The 19,680-nt window shown below is 38.2% G+C and overlaps 1 protein-coding gene across 1 annotated transcript; it reads left to right on the top strand.

Annotated features, from left to right (window-relative positions):
- Positions 1–692: 692 nt before the first annotated feature.
- Positions 693–19,562, top strand: LOC128017282 (metastasis-associated protein MTA2). The gene is made up of 18 exons (XM_052602590.1): positions 693–1,156; positions 6,664–6,731; positions 7,674–7,767; positions 10,822–10,939; positions 11,869–11,932; positions 12,720–12,837; positions 13,127–13,229; positions 13,317–13,416; positions 13,535–13,723; positions 13,823–13,897; positions 14,011–14,069; positions 15,833–15,933; positions 16,024–16,163; positions 16,367–16,595; positions 16,738–16,827; positions 17,060–17,178; positions 17,250–17,392; positions 17,470–19,562. Exons 1-18 carry the CDS (start codon positions 1,129–1,131, stop codon positions 17,621–17,623), a joined length of 1,992 nt encoding a protein of 663 aa, XP_052458550.1. The 5' UTR covers positions 693–1,128; the 3' UTR covers positions 17,624–19,562.
- The last annotated feature ends 118 nt before the right edge of the window (positions 19,563–19,680 follow it).

Below are 19,680 nucleotides of genomic sequence, written 5' to 3'. Positions count from 1 at the left end.
AGTTGTTTTCTATTGGGTAAATAAAATATTACATCAACTTTTCATCAAAGTCTCATAACCTAGTGTGATTCACTGATGCAGTTTTAGTATTACGAAACGCCACCTAGAGGACAATAGGAGCAATAATTTTTGAGAGACTGTGATGCTGTCTGTAAGTCTATAGAGGGAAGTATTGCACCATTTTTCATTGTCCTAACCTGGGTTATGTTCGCGAGTCAACGTTTCTGATAGTTTGGACAGTTGTTATTTGGTGTCTTATACCTGAAATTTAATTTTTTGTTTAAATGTAGTTTAATTAACCTTTGATAGATCTCAAGGTGTATGTACAAAAAAACATAACAATTGTACAATTGATTACCATAGTAAAACATGATGGTCTCATGGTGCCGCTTTTTACTTTAAAATTAAATGGAAATACATATTTATTTTTTAAGTTGCTTTTTTACTAATAATGTTTTCAGAATTGCACCATGTAAACAATATAAACCTGTGAATTACAATAAATCATTAAAAATAAAAGAAAAAGGACATACAATGATAAATTATTTTAATATATTTATTATTCAGCATTTACATACTCATTTATGTACATACTTGGTTATAATGATAACAATTATCAATGACGTTCAATTTTAGAGTTTGTCGAATTCTAAGTGACGTTTTGAGCGTCCGAAGATGACGTTGGAGAAGGGGTGCGTGCACGCGCACCCGTCTGTGTGTGTGCGAAACAGAGCGGAGGTGAAGAAGAGGAAGATGAAGCAGGGAGCGGAGGATGGGAGGAAGAGTGGAGTGAGAGAGAGAGAAAGAGAAAGAGAGAGACGGGCTGGCTATCAAGGGCTCGCGTGAAGTGTGAATGTCTGAGAAGGGCTTCGATGGGAGTTTTATCGCAGCAGCGAAAAAAAGACGCGATTTTTTTTACCATCCGGAGAAACATTGTAGTGGAAACTTTAAACTTTTACCCGCCAGAGCGGCAGCGCCGTGCCGGGTCCCGGCTTTGTCTCGCGACGGGGGGGGAAGTACGCTAGCACACACGAGGATATCAAGAACCAGCAGCACTTTTGGATACACATTTTTATCCACACAACAAAAGAATCCGCGAACATAGAGTTTGTTTAGGAGAGCGAGAGAATGGCGGCCAACATGTACCGAGTTGGAGGTGAGTGTTATTGTTAAGGCTAACACTAGCAGCAGGCTCGCGGGGGTTAGCATTAGCATTAGCGCGAGCGGCTGTTTCCGCCTTAGTTACAATGAGCGGAATCCCGTTGCTAAGCGAGCTAGGCTAGTTTCGTTACGGTTAAATTTGGTTTAACGCGATATTAATTAGTTATGCATGTATTTAACTTAACTTTCAAATTCACATGGGTGTAAAAACTTGCGTTATGTCGCAAACTCTTTCTGATGTTTTTAGTTTAGGTTCTTAAAGTAATTAACCGCCGCAAGTAAATCAGCTAAGTTAATCAGAAGGTAACCCCTCCGTTGGTTTATTCACTTATGTTGCTTTTTACTCAATTGGTCGACTTTCATTCAAGTTTTCACTGCACGTTGTCTGAACTGAGCTGTTCTGTCAAAGTTTTGACAGCTGAGTTATATGGAGTGTATGAGCCTCAGAGTAAGTTACGGGATGCAAAGACTTTCGGTTTTGTCTCCTGTTTGAAATAGAACGAAGTCAAATTATTGTTTTTACGGGTTTATGGAAATGTAGATATTTTGACCTTGGTGAAACTAGATTTAGAGTTAAGTGAATGGTTCAGAACAGAAAAACGACTGAAGTTCGTAAGTGGCAGGGTAAGTTCATTTATTTATTATTTAATCACAAGCAAATATAAAGCAATATTGGACAGTTCAGAATATGCGAAAAAATAAACAAGATCAACAAAAATGCAAAGGCAACAAATAAGTAAAAAAGAATAAAATACGTAAAATAAAAATGTACAATTTGGATAGTTACATAAATGTAAATAACTTTCATTTTTTTTATTATTATTATTTATAAATGTATTTTTTGTGTTCTCCTCTTCGAAAGGTATTCCAAGTCTATTGTGAGTAGGTTTTATAAAAAGAAAAAGAAAAAAAAAAAGTAATAATTCATTCATTTGTTTTTTCTTGTCTTAATATAAATCTTTGCCAAAAATAATTTTAAAATAACGTCATAATTTAGTTTTTCAGACAATATGGGTTTTGTAAAAATGTATTTTGAGTTTTGAGTTTAATGAATTGAGTTTTATTATATTTTTGTCATGGCCATTTTAAAGTTAAAAAAAAAAGTTTCAACTGTAAGTTAATGTATGGCTTGTGACAAAATTCTCTGCATGCAGATGTAATTGTTGTGCATTGTGATGAAATTGTATGTGTGTTACCATCATTGACTGCATCGTGACATGGTGACCATGCACATTATAGTGCTCTTATTTTCTTAAATCCGGGAATCAGCCATAAATAGGTCACAGCAATCAGGCTGTGTTGCTTTAGCAGATGCAGCTGATTGCATTATCACAGTTGCAGATTGAACAGGCAGGGTTTCATGGGAAGTTCTGGAGGAAAAACTCACTTATTACACGCTTGTCAAAATATATTAGAGTTTATGACTCAAGACTAGGTTCAGAGGAAGGCAAAGTCTGCCTCTGCTCACAGCAGTTGTTTTAAATGTTTTAAACAATTAAGAAGCTGGTTAATATGCTGTGTAGGATTGTAATGTAATGATGGTCTTTCATAGTTTTCATAGACACTGTCATGTATTTTAATGTGTTGCTTGCTAATGTTTTGGGAGGTACAGGTTTAGGTCATTGAACTTGACCTCCTATTCTGGCCCCAAGCTCTTGCATCCCTACATTTAACTCCGTGATCTGAAGCTTTGTGACTAAGTGCTGTCGTTTTTCTCTGTTTTCGTTTTACCCATTTGATCAGAGTGTGTTTTTGTTATTGAGCTTCCTAGAATGAATTAGTGAGGGATAGACTGACATATCACTTTCAGCCAATATCTGCTGAGTAGTGCTAGACTGATACATTGTCCAGGCTGGATTATCCGTCAATATTTGGCCATTTTGAGAAACCTGGTATCTGCCAATAATCTGTATCTGCTTGAAAAATATTTTTACTAAATGCATATTGTTGTTGTTTTTAATTATTTATCTGAGCATGTTTAAATAAATTAAAATATATATTTTTTTAATTTAATTAAATGTTTTATTAAAATATCATAACCTGACCTTCTGACCACCCTTCTCCAAAGTCCATTTAAACCCCTCCCCTTTCTTATAAAAGACTGCTACCTCACATTCAGATCTGCCTCTATCCAATCAGCAAGCATCATTTTTTACATCCATTTTACTATGGTCTACGACAAAGTATGGAATAAAAGTCTTTACCAACAGCCTTGTCAATGGAAAATAAGTAGTTTCTGTTTTCATTCTTTTGTAGCAGATTGCTGGGATCAGATCATATACACACAATGTCGAATAGGACATCCCAGAATCACACACAAGTTCTTAATATGAAGTGAAGATCATCTGATATGCTCTTCTTGCCAGAGTCCTGTATCTCTAAAACATATTTTAAGTTGTGTTGTGTGCTTTTGTTCTCTAATAAAATTATATTACTGTGAGGACACTTCAGAAGAAATTTTAACAAGTTAATCCTGAATCCATTTTAAAATATTTTAGGTTTTTAAATTGCTCTTTTATACTATTATGCACTATGAAAGCAGCCAAGGGAGCTGGCATGGCATTGAAACACCAACCAACCAACAATCTTTTGTAGTGCATTTTAAATGTGTAAAATCATTTTGGTAACACTTTATTATACGGTGTTCTTGTGTACATGTATTTACGGTAGTAATAATAAATTATGCATAATTACATGCAACTAACCCTAAACCAAACCCTCATCCTAACCATATAGTTAAATACATGTTAATTAATTTTATTCTGTACTAAAGGTATAATTACACAGTGACAAGGCAATCATAAAATAAAATGTAACCAATTTTTTCTGTCTTGTATACAGTCATCAAACTGTTGCATATATTGTTATTATATACCTGTCAACTCTCAGGCTCTGTCTAGATGTGTTTGTTGGAGATGATGCATTGGTTGACCACTAGAATACATGTTGTCTAGGTCACTTGTGCTCACTGAACTCTTGGTTTGAGAGCCTCTCTCCTGCTATGCAAACATGACACCGTGTTCAATAGTTTACAGTAGCAAAAATGTTACTGTAACAATCCAGATGCTAAGTGCAAGGAGAGCTGTATCATTATGCAACATGAAATGTGCCTTGTCAGTGAATTCTCACAAAGGTTTCTACCAGTAAATGAGGCATTGTGTAACGTTAGATTGTTCTTGCATTGTAACATAGAGAGTTTTGGAGCAAAGTGGGTATTGGTAATGAAGATTCAAAATGTAGCACCTCTCTTTTGTGGTGCATTAAGTTAAAACGAGGCAAGATTTGAGCTGCAGTGTTTGTCAGCAAGAGAGAATTGGAGTGTGTTTCAAACCAGCAATTGAGATGGTTTTGGTTCAGTGAAGCTTACATTGTTCATCACAGGGTGTTAATTGAGACCTTTAATAAAGATGCTTAGAGGGTACTTATCTAGTGTTGATGCACAAAGAAAGTTCTGCTCTGCTTGCATACATGTAGGCAAATGTATATATCAGGTGACATTGCTTTTGTTAAATGAGCTTCCTGCTATGTCTATATACTGCCAGATGTAGTGAACACACACACACACAAATAATCAAGATTACAATATTGACCAAGATAATCATGATTATTCTTGCAATAATAGAGCAGCCCTACTGTGAACACACACCCAGAGCAGTTTAGTATTTTTGCTGTGGTGCCAGGGGAGCAGTTGGGGTTTCATGCCTTGCTCAAGGGTCTTACCTCAGTCGTGGTATTGAGGGTGGAAGAGAGCGCTGGTTATTCACTCCCCCCACCTACATTTCCTGCCAGTACCGAGACTCCAACCCGTGACCTTTGAGTTACAAGTCCAACTCTCTAACCCAAGGGGTGGCCAGTGTCGGTCCTGGAGAGCCACAGTCCTGCAGAGTTCAGCTTCAACCTGGTCAAACACACCTGAACATGCTGATCAAGATTTTGAGTCTACTAGAAATCTACAGGCAGGTGAGCTTTAATCAAGGTTGAAGAAAAACTCCAGCTCTCCAGGACCGATGTTGGCCACCCCTGCTCTAACCATTAGGCCATGACTGCACATTTGTTTTGCAATATTATGGAGCATTATATACAGACAAAAATAAATTGCAGCCATAAATAAATTTCTTTTTCCCTCATTTAATTAAATTGTTGCTCTTCCCTCTTTCTTAGTAAATCAAATAGAGGAGAAGAATTGTTGCAAATTGGATACGATTTACTAAAATGAGGGGGGGAAATTTGCGTGGGAATGAATTCTACATTTGTGTGTATATATATATTTTACACGTCGTGCTGAGATCCATAGAATATTGACTCAGAATTCAGTGAAATGTTTTTTAACAGGCATATGCACTGTCTATTCACCACATGAACATCTTAAAATGTTCAAATGAATATCATGATTAACCTGAAAAGGAGTTTAGTTTTGTTTGTTTTTTTAAACCCAGCCTTAGCAACGTTTAAGCCATCTGTAGTTTTTTTCCCTCAAAGTATGAACTCTTATAAACCTTTCCGGTTTAATTAAGCATCCCGAGAAGCCCAATACAGCAATGTTGGCTGAATTGATATCATGAGTTTGAGATGGGACTGGCTCTGTTTATCTGGAGGATTGTTCAGGAAACTTCTCATACATTTGGTTTATTGAGGCTAGTAATGCAGAAACGACACATTTCACCTCTAAGTTTAATTTGTCTGCTGTTTTTGTCCCTGTCAGTATCCCGAAGCCTCCGTGGATTTATAGGTGTCTCTGAACACCAGATGCCATGAGCTAACAATACAGCACATCCCTGCTTGAAGAGCAGATGGCTAGACCCTGTTTCTCCTTCAGGGAAATTATTGATCTATTTGGCCCTGCCTCTCTTCACAGTGTGCCTCTGATTGATGAAGCTCATGAACTTGGGAGAGAGACCTCCATTTCGATTTGTCCCTTGTGGCACACTTTAAGAACATGGCTGAGCAGAGGCAAGAACAGTAAGCATTAGTCTGATCAAAGATCAACGCCTAGCAGAATGTCCAGGGCTGACCAGACCAGAAGAGAGAGTGATTGTGTTGTGTACACACTGTTGACCGTGCCTCATCATATGTTCTCTCAGTATTGTCCATACCCTTGCTCATGCCACTTTCAGTATGGTGTGTGCATTATATTGGTACTGTATAAATGAGTGACTGATATTACAGATTTTTTTCTCTATTGTCTATTTAATTTTGCATGCTTATTCCTCAATTTCCCCCCCATTTAAACTTTTTTTAATTACTACAATAAAATTAAAGTTAATCTTTTAATACACCAATTTATAAATGTAAATAAATGCAATCTCTCTTTAGCAACTGCAAAAAAATTAATATCCATTCAGGGAACTACAGTAACCTTGCGGTACTAACCTTTTTCAGTTACTGGCACAAAACATGATTTGGTTTGTCATTTTGTGTATATATTTTATATAAATAAATGATGAAGCTCAGCGATATTACAGATGATTGTCACTTACAGTTGATTTCTTCTGTCTACTACAGATTATGTGTATTTTGAAAACTCCTCCAGTAACCCGTATCTGATTCGCCGAATAGAAGAACTTAACAAGGTGAGGTTGGAACCTGTTATGTTATATTCTTTCATCATTTTTTATCAAAAATATTGTGCTTGCTTTCTTTTTGATTCATGCATTTACTTATTTTTGAGCAGTATGACAGCATACATGTCAACGTTCTTACAGCCTAGAGTCAGACTGACTGTGATTGGGTGGGGCGTTTGATGTCCACCAGTCATTTATCATACATCATCAATTGCATGTGCACTTTTAAACATTCCACTGAACATGGATGATTGACATGTATGCCAGCTCTCTACTAATGCATTGTCACTCATGATAGTGGAACAGACTGTCTCTGTCACCTTCTCCCCTCTCTTGTGTATTGCTAATGCTCATCCATCATGCTGTTGTCTATCGATGCATGCTGGGCTGTGTTTGAGTTGAAGATCCAGCCGTAAGACACTTACATAATGCTGAGAATGACACAGGCCTGTTTCCTGGAGCAGGGATTAAAACACTTTTATGTAACCTCATTTTGAAGGGCTATGAAGCTCAGCAGGATGGTTAAACTTATGGAAGTGGTGTCTGTGTTCAATTTAGTCAGAATTCAGTGTTGTCTTGAAAATACGCAACTCTAATCCAGAGAGTGTTGCATTAATGAGCAAGATGTGATTTTCATTTCTATATAGAGTGGTTCATTTTCAGTGCTGGAAAATGAGTAGGACTGTAGATATTAATAGGGCTCACAACTTTTTACTTGGCAGCTTAAATGTTGGTGCTAAACCATAGACAGTATCATTCAGGCCCACTTTTGGTGAAAGTTTACTTTAAAAGTTATACTTAAATTATAGGTTTTTATCAAGTCCATGACATGAAGACAGTAAAAGCACTTAAAGTGCTTACTTCACACATTGTATAGAGAAAATGACTATAAGTGTGATCTTTTTGTGAATGGTCTTTCTCACACTTTTTATCTTTGCATGTCTCCCTAAGACCGCCAATGGAAATGTAGAAGCCAAGGTGGTCTGTCTCTTCAGACGGAGAGATATTTCTGCCAACCTGAACACACTGGCCGATAGCAATGCAAGTGAGTACCCAACTGTTTTAGTCTCCAGCAGTTCACACTTCTTCATCACATTTAAGATAAAGATATGGTGGCACAATGTAGATGTACTATTTGCAGTGAAACACCAACTAGGATTTACAGATTTGAAAGCCAGTGGGAGCAGCAATTAAGGCACCAAAGTGGATCAGACCATGTGTACTTAAGTCATACTACTTGCATGACCTTGCACTTTATGTATTTGAAGTCTTCAGCCTGGATGTAGAAGCAGGTCTCTGCAAGAAAATCTTTAGAATTTTTTTTAATATGTAACATTACTCCTCTATGAATTTGACCAATTAGTAGGCCCAGAATTTATATTCTACACTGAATTTGAGGGGAAATCTGTGGAACCATGCCAAACAGATTTGAAGTTGTCATGAAATCAAAAGTGGCTTTTTTTTCTTTTACTTTGTTTTTATTCATGTGACCTCATAATCTTTAATTAAAAATATCAGCTATTTCTCAGCGGAGTAGTTCTAGTCACTTGTGTTGATGGTTGAAAGTATAATCTAATTATCCAAAATATTTACTAAATAAACACGAAAAGGTCAGTGCGTGTTTTGAATTGTGTACATTTTCATTCTTCAGAAATCTGCGGAGCTTTCTATGCAGGTACAAAACAGAAGGTCTTAGCAGGACACCAATCTACACAACGAGCAACAAACCTAGATCACATCCATTATAATTAGGGATGGTCGGCTAGTGATGCAATGCAACAGCAGATTTAGATTTTTATTCTCTTTTTTTCAGCTATGCATTTAAGTTTTCTGAGAAGTTGCATCATTAAATTGGAAGTACTAGAATTATTTTTTTATTTTTTACTTTTTACTGCCAGACTTAATATCACATAGTTTAAGTAGTGTTTTGGGTATTACGTTTAATCCTTTTTTTTTTTTCGTCTTTAGAAGATTGTTTTATGGAATAAAAGGCTACAGGTATTTAGCACTATACATTTGTTGAGTATCTGTCAGTTGCCTTATTGAAAGAACTTGCATGCTTTGATTCCGATCACACAGTTGTTGGTCCCTGCGCACATACAGATAATTGTCCATTGCGTCACACAAACTCAACATCTGGAAATGTCTTAAATAAAACTGAAGCCCGCTGTTATCCCATGTGAGTGCCCACTGAAGCCCCTTTCACACTGCACGTCGGACCCGCAATATTCCCGTAACATTGCCTGGTCGCCTTCTGTGTGAAAGCAACCACGTCCCGGAATTGATTACCGAATCGAACCCGGGTCGGGGACATAGTAACATTGCGGTAATCGATCCGGAACGAGCGCTGTGTGAACAAAAGCCAGATCTAATTCCGTGTCGAAGTGATGACTCGTGTTATCGCGCGACTTTTTTACCGGCTGTTTTGAAGGAAGATCAACATTCGCGACGAAAACATATGTGCAAACTCTAATGAAGCAGAGATCAGTTAGTTCCTCACTTTCCGCGCTGACGCAGAGATCGTTTGCTTGCTTCAGTGAAAGTATAACGTGCCAAGCGTTGTGGACTCGTACATTACACGTCACGCGCTGATGTCACGTGTCGTTACGGGATCTTCAAGGGTTGTGTGTGAAAGCACGCACATATACCGGGTCATCACTGGCAGTGTGAAAGTGCCAAATCTAGCGACCAGGGAACAATTCCAGGAACACTTTACCCCTGTATTTGCCGGAATGGCAGTGTGAAAGGGGCTTGAGAAATTAACCTGATAGGGTTACTCCGAGACCGACCCCCTGATTAGTCATTCGGACAAGCCACTGACTAATTGATTTTGAAAATATGTCTGATAAAGATTTTTCATCTTACCTACATGCCTGAGGTAGTGGTTCGTTTATATGTACATTTTGTACACATGAACCACCATAAACCTGTTGTAATTGTCAGTGCAGCGCATATACCTAACAATTCCAGAGTAGGGTCAGGTTTGGGTTGAGGAGGTTGTATTGCATTGACATGTGCAGGAGTTAGCTTTTAAATCCTGTGCAGTCATGAGAGGTCAAGGTCTACTTGGCCGCCAGTTTAATTCTGAACCTATCCTCCTCTTTGTCGTGGCACTCTACAGCTCCTACATTGTCCTGTTACACAAGATCAGGGTTCCCATTTACATCACGTCCTCCCTTCTCTACCTTCTGCCCATCTTCCTCCTTCCCCCTCCCTGAATGGGCTCCTCTGTGCTTACCCTCAGCTGCCATCCGCCCTGTGCTCTCAGAACAAAAGAGCCTTCATGGGAGCCACCGGGCAATGGTGCTCAAAGGGTTAACTTTAGGTTAACACTGTCTGGCTGCTGTCTTTGTGAAGGAGTTAAAATGTTATTGAATGCATTTGTGTGTGTGTGTGTGTGTGTTTGGCTCTGAGAGTGTGCAAGTATGATGGATTTGTCGTACGTGTGTCTTGAGTGCTCGTCTGCTTGTGCATGTGTGAAAGAGAGCATGTGCCTTTTTTTTTAATGCGTACTTGTGCATGATGGGGGGGGATGTTGTTGCTCAATGGGGGGATGGGTGCCTCAGGTTTATTGCACAGGGTTTCTGAGTAAAGCTGGCAGGGACTCATTGGCCAAGGGGAGAGAAAGGAGGGGGCAGGGCCACCAGGGTGACAGGAGGGGTTAATGGAAAGGGGTGTGGTTTGATTTCCCGCCCTCTTATTGACAGGGTTTCCTTCGCCTCTGTGCAGGGGTGGAGTCCGGTCAGATCGGCTGATAAAGTCCTGCCAAGTCACATGAGCATCTATTTAAGAAATTTCTCCATTAGTGTTGCAAATTGGGTGTTTTAGTCATGCTTTCGAAATCATCCAGTTCGAGTTATTTTGAGTTGGACCTGCATAATAATGGTTCCCTTCTCTTATGAGTCAGCAGATCTCATGAAGGACGTTCAATTTACTTGTATATGATTGATTTTGAAACCGATCACAACCATTACTAATAACTTAGTGATGTGTAAGCTGTTAAGATTTTGTCTGTGTGTGTTCTGAGAGGAAGCTCGTTCAGATCAGAATTAATTGAGGCCATTAGAATCACACTCATATGTTTGTGTGTGCATTTTAGGAGACTTTGAAGAGGAGTCCAAGCAGCCTTCAATGTTAGAACCACAGAAACACCAGCTCAAGCACAGAGAACTGTTCCTGTCTCGACAGTTTGAGTCTCTCCCGGCCACACATATACGGTAAATACACTCACAGACACAAACATATCTGGATTGAATCATACAATTCCACCAGAGCCCAGACTAAGGGTGCTTTCACATCTCTAATTCGGTTCATTTGGGCCGAACCAAGGGCAAACAATTATACATTGTAGCATTTTTCTACTTTTTTGGTTCCTTTTCATACCACAGTGATTGCTTTGGTCCGAACCAGTTGAAACAAACCAAAATGCAGTCAAATAACAATGTCCACATCACTCATTGGCCATGACGTATTTCCTAAACTGCTTTTCGATTGGTCAGAATTTACGTGCGGAAAAATTTCAACATAAGAGGGAAAGGCAGCAAACAACACAGAGACAACACAGCTATGGAGAGACGACTGCGCGGGCTGGTTTTGTCCCTGGCCATAATTTATTACATTGTTTGTATACACCACAATGTGCAAACAATACATTTCTATAATGAAGCGCGGATGCAGCTTGAAAACAATGTTCTAATGCACTGTAAACGGCCCGCTCGTAACTTTAAGTGGAGGCGTGCATTAATTCTTAACTCATGCTCCTTGTCATCAGAACAAATTTCTATGAGGCTCCGCACCTCCTCACTACTCCAAGTTTGTCCACGAGCTGCCATGCTAAAGTGCAAACTGTCATCAAACGCTTCCTCATCCCGTAATGCACAGGGCAGCTGATTACAGCAGCTGGTTTAGTCCAAAAATGATCAGTACTTTTTGCAGTTGGGTCTGTTCGATGTCGGATCACGTTCTCAACACGAAAGGACCGCTCCAGAGTTCGTTTGAAAGCGTACCGAGACCACCTCTTCAAGCAGGTCTCGGTACGCTTGTTTGGTGCGCAAATGAAAACACCCTAAGATATATATATATATGGCATTTGGTTTGTAGTGATAAAGTCCTGTTTATACTGTGCATGTTTTCATTTTTTCTACAGAGGAAAATGCAATGTCACACTCTTGAATGAGACTGATGTTTTAACTGGCTACCTAGAGAGAGAGGTAAGAGTCCACCTGCAGTACAAGAACACTCACTCAACTACCACCATCATTAAAGCCATGATTGAAAGACAGGCCATAATATGACAACGCTGTAAGAGTGAGACTCATGAAATTTGTTAGAAATTTTGTCACCAAATACCACTTACATTATAACTTTTTTTATTTTTTTTGAAGACTCAAGATAATTTCTCCTCCAATTTACATGATTCTAATGCAAAAAGATACAATTGATTTGTCAAGGTTGATTTTGATTTGTTGCAATGGATTGTAAAAATATTTTTGAAAGAAGTCTCTTATGCGAACCAAAGTCATTTGATCAAAAATACAGTAAAAAAAAAAATATTATTATAATTTAAAGTAACTTGTCTATTTTAACACATTTTAAGATGTTATTTATTCCTGTGATGGCAAATCCTAATTTTTACGCACTTATTACTCGAGTCTTCAGTTTCACATGATCTCTAGAAACATTTCCTATTATAATCAATGTTGAAAACAGTTGTGCTAATTTATATTTTTGTGAAAACCATGATTTGTTTTTTTTCAGAAATTTTATGAATTTAAGCAATTTATTTAAATTTGAAATATTTTGTAACATTATAAGCACTGAATGAAAGTTTAAAACAAAACAAAAAGCTGACTGACCCTAAACTTTGAACGGTAGTAGTACTTTTTTTTTTTTTTTCGATTCAAAGGCAAACAAAATTGTTAGATTTAGTGAACGCTTTTTACCAAATGGCCAACTGTGTGAAGTGTTTGTGTTTTATAATGTGTGTTTGTTCTGTAGGACTGTTTCTTCTACTCTCTGGTGTTTGACCCTGTGCAGAAGACCCTGCTGGCTGACCAGGGCGAGATCAGGGTGGGATCCAAATACCAGGCAGATATCCCTGACAAACTGGATGAAGGTCAGAAGGTTTAAATGTCTCTACACCTTGGTGTTACTAAAACATGGTCGTTTTGTTGTTGAAAACTCCATCGATTTCCATGAAGCTCTAGTAGTGGCATTATCAGACATCTGATGCTGAAGCAGCTGCAGTGTTTACATTGTGTCCTACTCGCACATGATTCTCATCACAATATTGCGTCAGTACTTCAGGTCTGGTGTTGATATTTTCACGACACATTTTAGGGAGAGCTGTTGAAGGCTAATTGAAAACCAGTCGTTAGTAAATGCAATGTTTTCCACCTTATTAGTTGATTCAGACAGTCGAGTGCAGGAGAAGCTTGAGACAAAGGTTTGGGATCCTAATAACCAGCTGAAGGATCCCCAAATAGACCAGTTCCTGGTGGTGGCACGGTTAGTATTTCACTGTTAGTTAAAATTCTATTTTTACATTTTTATTGCGCAGTAGCACGATATCAATCCAAATATTGTGTATTTTAGGGCTGTTGGTACATTTGCACGTGCACTAGACTGCAGCAGTTCAATCCGCCAACCCAGTCTCCACATGAGCGCAGCGGCAGCATCTAGAGACATTACACTGGTGAGAGAACTGAAGCATCCAATCACTCTCTCTTCCTCAGCTACTCACAAGAGCATTTCATTCACTTCCCTCAGTTTGCATGCACATCTGATACTCACACTGTCCCCTCTGTCTATAGTTCCACGCCATGGACACCCTGCAGAAGAACGGCTATGATCTCGCCCAGGCCATGTCGACGCTGGTCCCTCAAGGTGGCCCGGTGCTGTGCAGGGATGAGATGGAAGAGTGGAGCGCCTCAGAGGCCATGCTGTTCGAGGAGGCTCTGGAGAAATACGGCAAAGACTTCAATGACATTCGCCAAGACTTTGTGAGTTTAAGACGCTATACTTGAGCATTTGCTCTCATACGCACTGCAATATTTGGAAAAGCTCAAGATTTAAATGAACATTTATTTGTTGTGCCGCAGTTGCCCTGGAAGTCATTAGCAAGTGTGGTCCAGTTCTACTACATGTGGAAGACTACTGATCGTTACATCCAGCAGGTATAAACTTTTTTTTTTTTTTTTTTTTTTTTTAAACAAAATAAATCTGATTTTAACATTTATGCATGCATTCGTTGTGTTAAATGTTATTTAAACCATGTTTTTCTCATCAGAAAAGACTAAAGGCAGCAGAGGCTGACAGCAAGCTGAAGCAGGTGTACATCCCCACCTAGTGAGTATTTAAGGTCACTGCACTTTTTTTGTGTGTGTGTAAATTTAGTGTCATTTTCCAAATTTATGCCAAAGTTGGTGCCCCTTTAGTGTTTAGTTTCCTAATATAAATAATAATATTTTAATACAAATAAACGCTTAAAGTGAATTTTTAAATGGATTACAGTTTTAAAGTTTGGGTTTCAGAAGATTTAATGTTTTTGAAAGAAGTGTCTTGTGCTCACCACAGCTTATTTGATCATTAATAAATTAAAACATAAATATAAAAATGTATGTAATGAAAATTAAAAAAAAATATTTATGTAGTGAAATATTATCACAATTTAAAATCTTTTTAATAGTTTTCTATTTTAATATATATTTCAAAATGTATTTTTTTCCTTTGATGGAATTCAGCTTCAGTGTCTCTTCAGTATCACATAATCCTTCAGAAATCATTATAATATGCTGATTCGATGTGGAAGAAACCTATCTTCTTAACCATCTTGAAAACAGCTGCTTAATATTTTTGTCGAGCCTATGATGATTTTGTTTTCAGGAATCAGGATACAAGGGTTTTGTCATATGTGAAGGAAACACTATATTACACTATACAATGAAATTCTTACTCTGAGATTCCTCTGGCAGCCTGGAAATAAATTTGAGGACAAAAAAACACAAGTACCGGTACTTAATACAAAAGTTACACAATTACAAAAGTATTAGTGTAGTGTGTGCATATATAAGTGTGAATGTGCAGTGTAGACATATAAACAGTATAAAACATGTAAGCATACAATATTTTTACATTAATATATGTGACTCTGGACCACAAAACCAGTCTTAAGTCACTGGGGTATATTTTTGGCAATAGCCAAAAAAAAAAAAAAAAAAACATTGTATAGGTCAAAATTATACATTTTTCTTTTGAGCCAAAAATCATTAGGATATTAAGTAAAGATCATGTTCCATGAAGATATTTTGTAAATTTATTACCGTAAATATATCAATACATTTTACATTTTATTCATTTTAGCAGACGCTTTTATCCAAAGCAACTTACAGTGCATTCAGGCTATACATTTTTTTCAGTATGTTCTATTTCCTCGGAATAGAACCCACAACCTTTTGTGCTCCTAACACAATGCTCTACCACTGAGCCACAGTTAGCATTGAGCACAATGAGCATGCATTTTTGAGAATTCCTCTGGACAACTTCAAAGGCGATTTTCTCAGTGTTTTGATGGATGGGGCGGCAGTGGCTCAGTGGTTCATGTAGGTTGTCTACAAACCGGAAGGTTGGTGGTTCGATCCCCGGCTCCACCTGACCAAGTGTCGAGGTGTCCTTGAGCCAGACACCTAACCCCAGCTGCTCCCGACGAGCTGGATGGCGCCTTGAATGGCAGACACCGCAGTCGGTGTGTGAATGAGTGAATGGATGGGTGAATGTGAAGCAAATTGTAAAGCGCTTTGGATGGCCATGTGGTCTGTTGAAAGCGCTATATAAATGCAGTCCATTTACCATTTGTATTTTATTTTTTGCACCCTCATATTCCAGATTTTCAAATAGTTCTAATAGCATACATCAATGGAAAGCTTATTTATTCAGCTGTTTAGCTTAATTTTTCAATAGTAGTGTCAAACTATTAATGAATGCAAAATTAGCACAGAATGAAAAGTATTTACTTAAATATTCTGTATTCATTTTATGTATTCATATTATGTTAGGTGATTTTTTTTTTTTTTTCTGCTGTTGGAGAATCTAAATTTAATTCTTTCCCTCAGCACCAAACCCAACCCAAACCAGATCAGTGCACCTGGAAGTAAACCTGGCATGAATGGTGCCACTGGCTACCAGAAAGGTCTCAGTTGTGAAAGCTGCCACAGTGAGTGAATTCAAGTATTTAGATATAAGCTCAATTATTCCTTTGCGTTCCAACGAATGTATTGATGAGTCTGACTTGCTACTCTTCCAGCTGCTCAGTCCCAGCAGTGGTACGCATGGGGTCCTCCCAACATGCAGTGCCGCCTGTGTGCATCCTGTTGGATTTACTGGAAAAAGTATGGTGGTCTTAAGACCCCTACTCAACTAGAGGGCGCCACAAGAACTGGCTCAGTATGTTAACCGTGTCTTTTTTGATGTTTTAAAATATTAAGGTTAAATGCATACAAAAATCAACGGTGAGAAATCTAGTTGGTTTCTTTAATCATCTTGGTGGCTAAATTATTCAGGTCAGTCATTTTAAACGGACATGTTTTTAAGCTAGATGGAGATAGAAAATTGGCAAATTGATTAATGAACATATATCTTTCCAATAGGATGCAGCTCCACGTGGTCACATGACCCGCCAGGAGGTACAGGGCATGTCTCCGTTTACCAGCAACGCAGGAAGAGCTAAACTTCTGGCTAAAAATCGTCAGACCTTCATCCTGCAGACCACTAAACTCACTCGAATTGCCCGTCGGGTGTGTCAGGACATCCTGCAGTCCCACCGAGCAGCCCGCCGCCCCTACGCTTCCATTAACGCCAATGCTGTCAAAGCAGAGTGTGAGTAGTCGGTTACAACCATAAAAACTTGTTGTTGTTTTTTTTCTTTCTTTTTCGCTCAGTTTTCTATGCAGTAGCATAAACCTGTTTGAATTTTATCTCGATAGTCTTTTTTGACTGCTTTTTTTCCCTTCTGTTTTAGGTATGATAAGACTTCCTAAAGCAGCAAAGGGTGCTATGAAGAACCGCCTTATTCCTCGTCCGTCCCTCATCAATATAGTTAAAGAATTGGGTATGGCTTCAGTATTCAATCAAATCCAAAATAGGGATAGAAAATCATTATTTTAACATCCGAAATATAACACAAATCACTTTTAAGGGTGGGGAAAATGAGACATAAAAGTGAATTCAATTGTTTGGTACAATACTTCCTCAAAATACACAGGAGAAATATTTGAAAAAACTGATCATTTGACTTTTTAGATTTTAATATTTTGAGTAATTGTGCTTGTTTTATTCTTCAGCTCTTCAAGCTCCTTTGAAACTCAAAGCCCCTCGGGGTGCTCCAACCCCTATCAACCGTAACCAGGTTAACCAGCCTCGGAGCACATCTGCTCTACTGGGCAAGAGGCCATTTGAAAATGTGAGTATTACATACAAAGATGAGGTAGATAAAATAATGTACATAGATCTAAGCTCTCTCATTGGCTGCAGGCTGGAAGTCATTCCTTGTCCACCAATGGAAGACCGTTCGCATTGGGAATGAGAGCAGCCACCCAGTCAGTCATTAAGAGACAGAAGGTCAGTCAAGGAGATGCTCCGAATCCAGTCGTGTTTGTGGCTACGAAAGACACCAGGTTTGTTTCTAAAACATCTTGATTGACATGTTTTTGCTTTTTCCCTGAGACTAATTCTATGTGTATGGGGTTTACAGAGCCCTAAGGAAACACCTCACTCAGTCAGAGATGAGGCGGGCGGCCAGAAAACCACACCTCTCGGTCAGAATCAAACTTCCCGTGCTGCCCCGGCCGCTTCCTGTACCCATCATACCCTCCAGCACCAGCGAGCCAATCGTGTTGGAGGACTGAGCAATATTCCAGTAGACCACATCCATTGCCAGAGCATGTTAAGCCTGCCATCGTCAGCTGTTCTTCTTTATTCCTCTTCTTCTTCTGTTGTCCTCCCCAGATCCCATACGCACACCATGCTCACGTGCTCGGGAATATGATAAAGCGCATACTCTTACACCAGCATACACCACACTTCATAGTGTTTTACTCCCAGTGTTATGGTTTAAGGGTTCTGGTGCCCTGCTGACCCAATGCTTTTTTTTAAATGCAAATCCTTTTAACTGTGTAATTTAAAAGCAAATCATGTTCATTCTAAGATTGTGGAGAAGCACACTTTATTTTTCTCCAGTTCTGTTGTTATTTGTATAAATATTAACAGGATTTTTCAAGAGTTTGATTCTTGTGTGGATGGAAATTGGGATTTAAATGTGTGAGGGGAGTACATGGTCTTTTTACCATCATTTTCTTAATTTCTTAGGTCGCTTTTGTTAAAAACATAAGCCACCCTTTTAAATGCTTTATAGACAAATGATTGCGCTGTTCCTTTTATTTCAGCCAGTACTCGTGGTTCTAGTCTTTCAGGCCTAGCTGAATTGTGGAAAGATGGAATCATGGAATGCTTTGCAGCAAAAGTATTGTTCATAATACAGCGGATCTGCAGTTGAGTTGGTTTACTGATAGCAAGTTTCTCAGACTCAATATTGATTTTTTTTTTTTTGTGATCATGGATCCAAAACTCCTGCAGTGTAGCTACTCCAGTCAGTGATATTTTAAGGTCTTAGTATGAAAACATATTTTTTGACTATTTAGGAAGCCTTCTGGTTGTAGTAAAGTGATTGAAGGTGTTCATGAATGTAAGGCAAATCTTGGTTTGAGGTGGTTGGATGTCGCAATCAGTTTGGCCTGTTTTGTACCTCGATAATCAAGCCTTTCCATATATATCATGAACAAAGCCATAAAAGTTTGTTTTTATGTTTTAAAACAAGTCGATGCCCTTGCATTCGTGTTCTAAAGGTCCTGTGGGCTACTGGGAAGCTGTTAACCAAGAGTTTTTCTAGTAAAGACTCTACTATAGGCTGATATTGATCCATATTTCCAAATCAAGTGTTTTTTTTTTTTTTTTTTTTTTTTTTTACTGGATCCAGTGAGATGAAAAATGTTTTGGAGTTTTCCTAGACATGGCTCAACTATAGGCTGATATTGATACATATTTTCGCCTCATGATTAAGCTTTTTTTCTTTTTTTTGAGCTGAACGGTTAGTCTTTTTTGACAGATTTCTTGGCTTGTTGAAATTAGTCAACACAAAATTTCATTGTACATTGTTCCCGATTAGGGGTTTTGTAATGTTTCTTAAAAGGAGCGTGCACTGCACATTAAAGACACAAATATAAGTTAACATTTCCCCTTTTAATTGTCACCCATTTTTTAGGAAGGGGTTTTGTGACCCCAAAATGTTTGGGAAAAAAAATAATAATAATCTTAACATTGATCTCCATTATGGCATAGAGTTTGGGGTAGGGAAGACTGGATGATTTTAGGGTTTGATTCAAGGATGTGCAGGATTTCATTTTTGTATATCAATGAGAAATTTCTTTCAACTCAAAACTCAAATTTTGTTTTTAATATTCCAGTGTCTCTGTATCCTTAAATGTATCTTGTGATAAGAAAATAAAGATTTTTTGTTTGTGGTCCTAAATAGGCAATGTTTCATGCGTTTTTAGAGCTGTTACATGGGTACTGATTTATTTGCACTTGCAGTGGACCTTATTCATGGTAAACACCTTTTTTTCGTGAATGAAAACGAGGCTGTAAAGTGTGAACGTCCAGTTGGTTTGTACAGTTGTGTAACTTTAGATGATTTAACTGATGTAATATTGAAAATGCTTATTTCCAAAAACATGTCTGTGACAAAAATGTGCAGTGAATTAAACGTGATATAAAACCTTTAAACAATTATTTCTATTGCCTCGTTTTCATTTGTAAAAATGTAATTGTAAAGACCCAAACTTGTCAAAAAGACTGAGTTTCGCCAAGGAAGGCCAATTAAAGAAATATTCACCCAAAAAATGAAATA

This window comes from Carassius gibelio, chromosome A7, assembly GCF_023724105.1.
Source record: "Carassius gibelio isolate Cgi1373 ecotype wild population from Czech Republic chromosome A7, carGib1.2-hapl.c, whole genome shotgun sequence".
NCBI classification, from domain to species: domain Eukaryota; kingdom Metazoa; phylum Chordata; class Actinopteri; order Cypriniformes; family Cyprinidae; genus Carassius; species Carassius gibelio.
This window is presented reverse-complemented; position numbering and strand designations above follow the sequence as displayed.